A 9,324-nucleotide genomic window follows, 5' to 3' on the forward strand; every position below is an offset into this window, starting at 1 on the left:
TTCATTAGAAATTCATTCTTTTACCAATACCTAAGCACCCATGATTTCCAAATGTCCTATCTTCCCTGCCAAGTTCCAGACCATATATTCACGGTGACACCTCAAAATCATCATGCCTTAAAACAAATCCATCACCAATTCTCACAAACCTGCCTTGCCTTCTATATTTCCTATCTTAGTTAATGATATTGCAATCTACTTCTTCTCTTAAGTGAGTCACCTCATTCATCCCTTCAAAAGTATATTTGTGGTAGGCACTGGGAATACAACAGTAAACATGGCGACTTCCCTTTCCTCATGAATCTTATATTCTACTAGTTAAATAGACAACAGCTAACATATGCATACGTGTATGTGTATGTGTGTGTATGTGTTAATGTCAAGTTCTATGGAGAGAAAAATAGAGCAGAGTAAAGGTGTAGTGAATGACAGGATATGACATTTTACATAGGTTATTAGAAAAGGCCTAGTTATATTAAATATCTCTCCTTTCTTTGCCTCCTATGTCCAACTGGTCACTAAGCCCTCTCTTTGGTCTTCTTAGCTCTGATGTCTCTCCTCCATCTCATTCCATTTTCCATACTTCCATCCAAGTCATTCTTTTAAAATTCAAATGACTGCTCCCCCATAATGCTCTCGTCTCTCTGACATTATGTAGGGCAGGGAAATGACTGAAGTGGTGACTTGACTGAGGGGGCTCTTATATCAGGGTTTCTGTGGGAGATTGTGAATTCTCCATAACCCAGTACTGAACAATGGTTAAAAAACAAACAAACCAACAACAAAAAAACCCAAAGCAAAACAAGACAAAACTCTCGCTTTACTGTAATTCTGGTGACACCAACAGAGAAAAGTTCAAAGCCAGTTTTACTAAATCATTTGTGTAGCATCCTCAAAAGCAGCAGGAAATTAAAGCAGTGGTTCACCACCTTCTAGAGATCACAGTGACATGGAAAATAGAATCCAGGTCTTCTGACTCTCACTACATATTTATTTTTAAAAGTAAATCTACACAGGAATTACTTGGATAAACTATAAAAAGTATTTCAGATGACCCTAGCTGTTGTGACTTTAAAATGCTAAGGTGAAACACATTGAAAGCTATCTAAATTAAATGAGTATTTCAGATATTTGTAAGTGAAACTATTCGATCATTCTCTTTACTGTCCAAAAAAATAAGCATTTAAAAATAAATATGAATATCATTTACTCTTATGAATAGATTAAGCTTTAAGTCTTTGAATGATTCTTCAATTATATTGATGGCCATTATTGATTTTAGCAGGGGGAAGAACATTCCCTTAACTTAAGCACATGGTGGAGAACTGCCAAAATAGGGAAGATACATTTTCAGCTCAGGGCAATGACAGTTAGAAGACATTTTTTCAACTCAATGCAGGTGTTGGATAAATACCACATTTGGAACTTTTTAACAGCATAAAACTGATCTCAGTTAACTCACTGGATTCTTTTTCTTAGTCTGCTTTCCACTAAGCGGGGGGGAAAACTCTTGTAGAAGGTAATGTTTTCCAATTTAAAAATAGTTTAACCTCCCTTTGATTGTGTAAAAGGAATATATTTTCTTGCCAAAGAACCAAATTTGAAAACAAGAACTTAATGCTTTTTAGGATAGAAAACAATTCTATACTTCCATTTCCTTTTTTTTCTGGCTATAATTTTCAAGCAGTTTGCTTTATTGAGGGGAAAGTAGGCTCAGGATAATGAGAAAAGTATAGCATATGAGGCATGCCTCTTCTCCTGCAGGAAGCAGATGTCACATATCCTGCATCAACCAGCTTCACAAACAAATCTTTTCCCAGAGAACCACTAAAACTTTTCTTTCATATGATATTTTCCAACAATTATATTGTAAATGAGTTCCCTGCTTCATAACGAGCTACTCAGAGCATAAATGTTGGAATTCTTATTATAGTCTATTAAAAAATCCCTGGAGAGGGAAGGACTGGGAAGAATCAGAGAATCACTGTGTTGAAAATAGTCCTTTATACCATCAAGAAAGTGAAAAGAGGGGCCAGCCCCGTGGCTGAGTGGTTAAGTTCGCGTGCTCCACTTCGGCAGCCCAGGGTTTTGCCGGTTCGGATCCTGGGCACAGACATGGCACCACTCATCAAGCCATGCTGAGGTGGCGTCCCACATGCCACAACTAGAAGGACTCACAACTAAAAAACTATATACAACTATGCACCAGGGGTGCTTTGGGAAGAAAAAGGAAAAATAAAATCTTTAAAAAGAAAAAAGAAAGTGAAAAGACAACCCAGAGTGAAAGAAAATATTTGCAAATGATATATTTGATAAGGGACTTGTATCCACAATATGTAAAGAACTCTTTCACCTGAACAATAAAAAGAAAAAGCAAACAACGTTTTAAAAATGGGCAAAATATTTTAATAGACATTTCTCCAAAGAAGATAATAAATGGCCAGTAAGTACATGAAAAGATGCTCAACATATTTAGTTATTAGGGAAATGCGAGTGCAAGTCAAAACCACAATGAGATACAATTTCATACTCACTAGGCTGACTAAAGTCAAGAAGATAGACAATAACAAATGTTGGCAAGGATATAGAGAAATTGGAATCCTCATACATTGCTGGTGGGAATGTAAAATAATGCAGCTGCTTTGGAAAAATGTTTGGCAGTTCCTCAAAATATTAAAAAGATCATATAACCCGAAAATTCCACTTCTAAGAATGTACCCAAGAGAATTGAAAGCATATGTCCACATAAAAAACTTGTGCACAGATGTTCATAGTAGCATTGCCAAAAAGTATGAGCAATTTAAATGTTCATTGACTGATGAATAGATGAATAAAATGTGGTGTACCATACAACAGATTATTGTTTGTTAATAAAAAGTAATGCAGTACTGATACTTATTACAACATGGATAATCCTTGAAAACATTATGCTCCATGAAAGAAACCGGTCACAAAAGGTAACATTTGGCCTGATTCCCTTTATATGAAAGTCCAGAATAGGCAAATCTGTAGAGACATGAAGTAGATTCTTGGCTGCTGGAGGAAGAGGAGATTGGCGTATCTTTTCAGTAATAAAAATGTTCTAAAATTACATAGTAGTAATAATTTTACAATTATTTCTTTATGTATATACTGGAATCTGCTGAATCATACACTTTGAAAAAGTGAATTTAATGGTATGTAAATAACTCAAAAAAGCTATAATTTAAAAAATAGTCCTTAAAATATTAAAAAGGAAAAAGTGTTTTATAAATGTAATTGTTATTAATAGTATTGTCATTGGTAAAAGACACACAGTAGAAAATACGTACCAAATGGATGAAGGCCGTCCTCTGACCCAGCATGACAGGTTCAGCACCAGGGACAGCTCCCTTGCGACGGCCGGTTCCTCGGAGGTGGGTAAAAAAGGCTACTCTAGTCCCCGCAAGTTTTCTAAAAGTGACATTTCTGTCACGCTTTTTTTCTTTTCAACACCGCTGTATGTTATAGCAGCCATGATTGTCTTTATAAGTGCATTTTGTGAGCGCTTGACGAGGAGACAAAAGATCTGCTACACTACATTAATCCTTTAGCAAAATATATTGATTGATTGTTATGTGGCAGGCACTCACTCAGCATGAGATCTTAGACAAGTCACTTGCCTCTATTAGCTTCATTTCCTTATCCAAAACTTGTGATTAATTACACATGCATGATAAACTAAGACAATATTTGTGAATAACTCGTATGACTTGTATTCATGAAAGGTATTTTTATTACCGAATTCTTGAACAAGTTATCCTGCTGGATTATCAAGTAATTTATTTTATTCTGGGAGCACATAATGTCCCATGACACTGGAAGCCAAGACTAGTGCCCTGGATATGCTCAAGCTTAAGATTAATTCTGTTAAGTGTCTTCACGGCAAGAATCATCTTCTTAAGCATGCATTAGATGGCGCAAATTTCTAAAACATAACCCTGGATCTGGCCTGGAAATGGGCCCATTTCTAAGGATGAGGAATGGATTAAAAGTTATGTATCTAATCCCTCACCTTTCTAAACTGAGTCCGAAGATGAGCTTCAGCACATAATTGCAGATACATGTCCCCAACACCTATTTCTACGTGATCAATCCCGTTATAACAGAATTTACCTGTAAGGTGGGTGTTAATTCTAACCCCATATAACACTTTGAAAGGAATTCTGTAAGATTTAACACTTCAAAAAAAGAAATTATGTAGAAAAGTCCCACAAATGTTTGAAGAGCAAAATTGCATCAAATCATGTAAACTCCTGTTTTCATTTGTGTAATTGCGGTGGGGGAGGTGGACAAGATAATCTGCGAAGATCTGACTAAACATGTATGATTCTATTTCACTGTTCTTCATCACTCTCATTCTCACTCAAATGGTTCAACTTCAGTTGCCATTTACCAATCTTACTCATATTTAAATAACAAAATAACTAGCACAGGATGTTTAACTCTGCCAAATTCCATAAAGCCACATGCTGCTTCCCTAAGAAGAAAAAATAACATAGAAAATAATTATTGATTTTTAAAGGGAACAGGGTGGAAGGCAGCCATTTGAACTCTCAATGTGCATTATTTCCTTTGCTCTGGCTTAAGTAAAAATATTGTGTCAGAGGTCAGAGCACATTTCCGTAGGAGCCCTGGGGTTCATTAACACAGAAGTCATAAATAGTACTTCTCTTCCTGAGAAAAGAAAGCACACCGTTCTGAACAGGCACAAACAACATCCCCTAACATTCTGAGAAGCTTGGAGATGGATCTTGAGTCCACATCTTTCAAAAAGCAAAAGCTTCCCATTTCCATTCCATAATAATTCCTTCATTTAATCCTTACCTTTTCCTTCAGTGATGAATTTGTTGCTTTCTCCAACAATAAGCCCATCTGAAAGGGCTTATTTTTCCTTTTGTGATGCCCAGAATCTCAACAGTCTGCTTCTTTCCCTTAATGATTTCCCCAACTTGCCCATCTGCCTATGTTCTTCTCCAAGCCTCAAATGCACCATATCATTTCATATCACTCAGCAACATTTATTATATTTAGAACATCTTCTTTCCCAAATTTGTTAATGTATTTTCTTTCTGGTCAGTTTTAGAGCCCTATCAGAAACCTGTAAAAATAATTAATATATTCTTATGGGAACACTTGAGATGAGAAACTTGAAATCTGTATTGAAAAAAAAATTATATAATACCTATAAATACCTAAAAATAAGCCAACAACATAAACTACTATATCAACTTCTTTCATGCTAAAGGTAAGCCATATTATGTCTATTATATTGGGTTTAGGACCATAAATTCAATTTCTGCAAATACATAGCAAAAAGCCTTTGCAAACCATGCCCTCCTCACTTTGGACCCCAGACTTAGAATGTAGTTGGGTTACATGTGGCAGGCAGACTCTATATTCTGGGTGTGACACTCAATCCTGTACACATTTCTCCCTGTGGTTCCTATTCCATTTTCCAGTACCAAGAGAGAGATGTTTCGGTCACCCAATGTCAATCAACCCTTTCTACAAACACCTTGAATTCTTTTTGGAAATAGCTTTTCCTCTCTACGTGCATGTAACCTTGGGGGAACTGTGATTACAGGAACCAGCCCTCCTGCTACCAAGATCCTAAGGGGTCCTGAGCACTTCCCAGTAGGTCCTGGTGTATCCAGAGAGCAGGCACATGATGAGTCCAGAGCTCTCTTCTGGGATTTTGACACTTGAGCTAGTGATGTAAGTTTGAAGTAAGACTGGAATTCCTTCATTTCAGTGGAAGGAACCTGAGTGGACTGCTCCTGCTGTGGACCATCCCTGGGGTTCCTGCTTTCTCCCTGCTGGAGCTGCCTCAATTCCAACACTAATTTTCTTGTCTTCCTGACAATTTTCTTTAAGTCAGCCAAAGTCAGTGAAAGACCCTCACCAACTCATTTCTCATTTCTGTGGAGTCTCTTTCCATGTTTCGTGACTACTCACAACAGCCTGTGATGTGTGCTAATACCCGATAAAATGCTAAAGCATTTACTGGGCTGTAACTGTCTTGGGAGAATTATTGCACAAAAACTCTTTGCTTTCCCTTCACAAAATTTTAAAGATTCAAAGAACACTATAAAATACTATATAAAAGTAACTTGCGGGCCAGCCCCATGGCAAAGTGGTTAAGTTTGAGCTCTCCGCTTTGGTGGCCCAGGGTTTTGCCTGCTTGGATCCTGGGCAAGGACATGGCACTGCTCATCAAGCCATGCTGAGGCAGCGTCCCACATGCCACAACTAGAAGCACCCACAACTAAAAATACACAACTATGTACCAGGGGGCTTTGGAGAGAAAAAGGAAAAAAAAAATCTTTAAAAAAGAAGTAACTTGGGTCATAATTTTATGTATTTTCAGACCTCATATTTTTGGTTTTTAATTTTAATATTTTGTTATAGAAACTATATCAAAGTTCTAGAATCTAAGGATAAAATTAACCACAATCCCATCCTAAGTCAATTCACTGTTTTCATTTGTTCATGTCTCCTTCTGGTCCTCGTCTACGTTCAGAACTCATTTTTATTATCAACAATACTGTCATAGATTATATTTAACACTGTCGACATTTTGTCATACGTATGCTTCCATTTTGCTTTCTCCTTTTATTTTTTCCTCACCTCCTCCTCCCACTACCCATAGATAAACAATGCTAATAGCTCAATATTTATTCTTCCACACTTTCTCCAGTCTCAAACCATCACGTATCTCCATCACCTATCTCTCTATCTATCAATCAGTCAAGAGACGTAGGTGTGCTGAGGTTTTAGTTGCTTCCTAAGCATTGAATCAAATTGAGTCATACTTTATACACAACCCTGCATGTTACTTTTTCCACTTCAGGACACATCATGAAATTCCCTCCAGTTGGCTGGATCTAATTCATTCTTTTTAATTGGAGGATTTATAACTATTTACATTTAATGGTTGGATTAAATTGACCATCTTGCTATTTAGTTTCTAATCATTCCATCTGTTCTCTGTTCATTTTCTTTCTTATTTCCTGCTATTGGTTTATTAGTTATATTCCACATTTTAGTTTTTAGTGGTCGTCAAATGTTTATAATATATATCGTTAACTTACCAAGTCTACTTTGAATGACAATATTTGAATGTTATGTAATAACCTTACAACGGTTTACTTCTACTTTCTCCTTCCATCCTTTGTGCTATTATTGTCATACATTTTATTTCTGCATAAGTTACGAACTCCAAAACACATTTGCTATTTTTGCTTTATATAGTCAACTACTTTTAGAAGAAATTTTTTTTTTGAGGAAGATTAGCCCTGAGCTAAGATCTGCCGCCAATCCTCCTCTCTTTGCTGAGGAAGCTTGGCCCTAAGCTAACATCTGTGCTCATCTTCCTCTACTTTATATGTGGGACTACTGTCACAGCATGGCTTGATAAGTGGTGGGTAGGTCTGCACCCGGGATCTGCCAGCACAAAGCCTGGGCCGCCGAAGCAGAGCACGCAAACTTAACTGCTGCACCACTGGGCTGGCCCCTAGAAGAAATTTTAAATTGAGAATAAAATACTTTCATACTTGCCCACATATTTACAATTTCTTGTGCTCTTCATTCCTTGGTGTATATCTAAGTTTCCATCTAGTTTTATTTTTCTTCTGCCTAAATAATTTCCTTTAGCATTACCTATAGTGACGTTAAAAGACAAAGTGTCTTAGCTTTTGTTTATCTTAAAAGTCCTTATTTCACTTTAAGGTGAGTTTTTTTTTTTAAGATTTTATTTTTTTCCTTTTTCTCCCCAAAGCCCCCCGGTACATAGTTGTATATTCTTCGCTGTGGGTCCTTCTAGTTGTGGCATGTGGGACGCTGCCTCAGCGTGGTTTGATGAGCAGTGCCATGTCCGCACCCAGGATTCGAACCAACGAAACACTGGGCCTCCTGCAGCGGAGCGCGTGAACTCAACCACTCGGCCACGGGGCCAACCCCTAAGGTGAGATTTTTAAAGGAGATTTTTCCTGGATATAGAATTCTATGTTAACTATTTTTTTTCATTTTGCAATTTAAAGATGTCATACCATTGTTTACTGACTTGCATCATTTCTGAAAAGAAATCTCTCTCATTCATATCTGTGTTCCTCTGTACATCATGTCCCTTTTCTCTGGCTGATTTAAGATGTTTCTGTTGGGGCTGTCCCGGTGGCCTAGTGGTTAAGTTCGCGCACTCCGCTTTGGTGGCCCAGGGTTTCACCGGTTTGGATTCTGGACGCAGACTTGGCACCGCTCATCAGGCCATGCTGAGGCAGCATCCCACATGCCAGAACTAGAAGGACCCACAACTAGAATATACAACTATGTACTGGGTGGCTTTGGGGAGAAGAACAAGAAGAAAAAAATATATTGGCAACAGATGTTAGCTCAGTGCCAATCTTAAAAAAAAAAAAAGATTTTTCTCTTTACAACTGTTTTCAGCAATTTGATTATGACACGATTTGATGTGATTTTTTTTATGCTTGTGTGTATATCCTGCTTGGGGTTCACTGAGGTTCTTGGATTTGTGGGTTCACAGTTTTTATTAAATCTAGAATTTTTTTCAGCCCTTATTTCTTCAAATATTTCTCTATCTCCCCCCTCCCCCAACAACCGTACGCTTTTCAAGGACTCCAATTACACATGTAATAAACCACTTGATATACCTCTGGGTCACTGAGGCCTCATTTATTTTTTCCATCTTTTTTCTCTCTGAGTTTCAGATTGAATAGTTTCTATTGCTACATCTTCAAGTTCACAGATATTTTCGTTTTCCATGTCTAAACTGCAATTAATCCCATCCAGCGTGTTTTTTCATTTAAGATATTTTGTTTTTCATCTTTAGAAGTTCCTATTTTGTTCTTTTTTGTGTCTTCAATATGTCTCCTGATTTATATTCATGCTATTTTAAAGATCCTTAAACACAGTGAGAATATTTGTAATAGCTATTTCAAAGTCTTTGTATACTGAGTCCGTCACCTCTGTCATGGGTGAGTCTTTTCTGTGGACTCTTTCTTTTTCCTCCTGGCTATGGGTCGGTCACATTTTCCTGCTTCTTGGCATGTCTGGCAATTTTTTGCTGGATGCTGAACATTCAGTTGTTAGGTTATTGAATATCCGAACTTTGCTATCTTCCTTTAAAGCGTGTTAGCTTTATTCTGGAGGGCAGTTAAATTACTGGAAGATCAGATTGATTTGATCCTTCTTTTGCTTTTTTCTAAACTCTTTAAGGGTAGGTCTGGAGTAGATTCTATTTTGGGTTGGTTTACTACTAAAGTGTGACCCTCTGAGTCTCTTGAACAG

General features: G+C 37.2%; 1 protein-coding gene across 1 annotated transcript in view; it reads right to left on the bottom strand.

Annotated features, from left to right (window-relative positions):
- OTULIN (OTU deubiquitinase with linear linkage specificity) overlaps nt 1–5,959 on the bottom strand; it is a 53,340-nt gene extending 47,381 nt beyond the window's left edge. The window contains exon 1 of the mRNA XM_070246283.1: nt 5,924–5,959. Coding sequence (XP_070102384.1) covers nt 5,924–5,959 — 36 coding nt within the window. The remainder of the gene's footprint in view (nt 1–5,923) is intronic.
- Nucleotides 5,960–9,324: the final 3,365 nt, after the last annotated feature.

Source organism: Equus caballus, chromosome 21 (genome assembly GCF_041296265.1).
Source record: "Equus caballus isolate H_3958 breed thoroughbred chromosome 21, TB-T2T, whole genome shotgun sequence".
Lineage (NCBI taxonomy): Eukaryota > Metazoa > Chordata > Mammalia > Perissodactyla > Equidae > Equus > Equus caballus.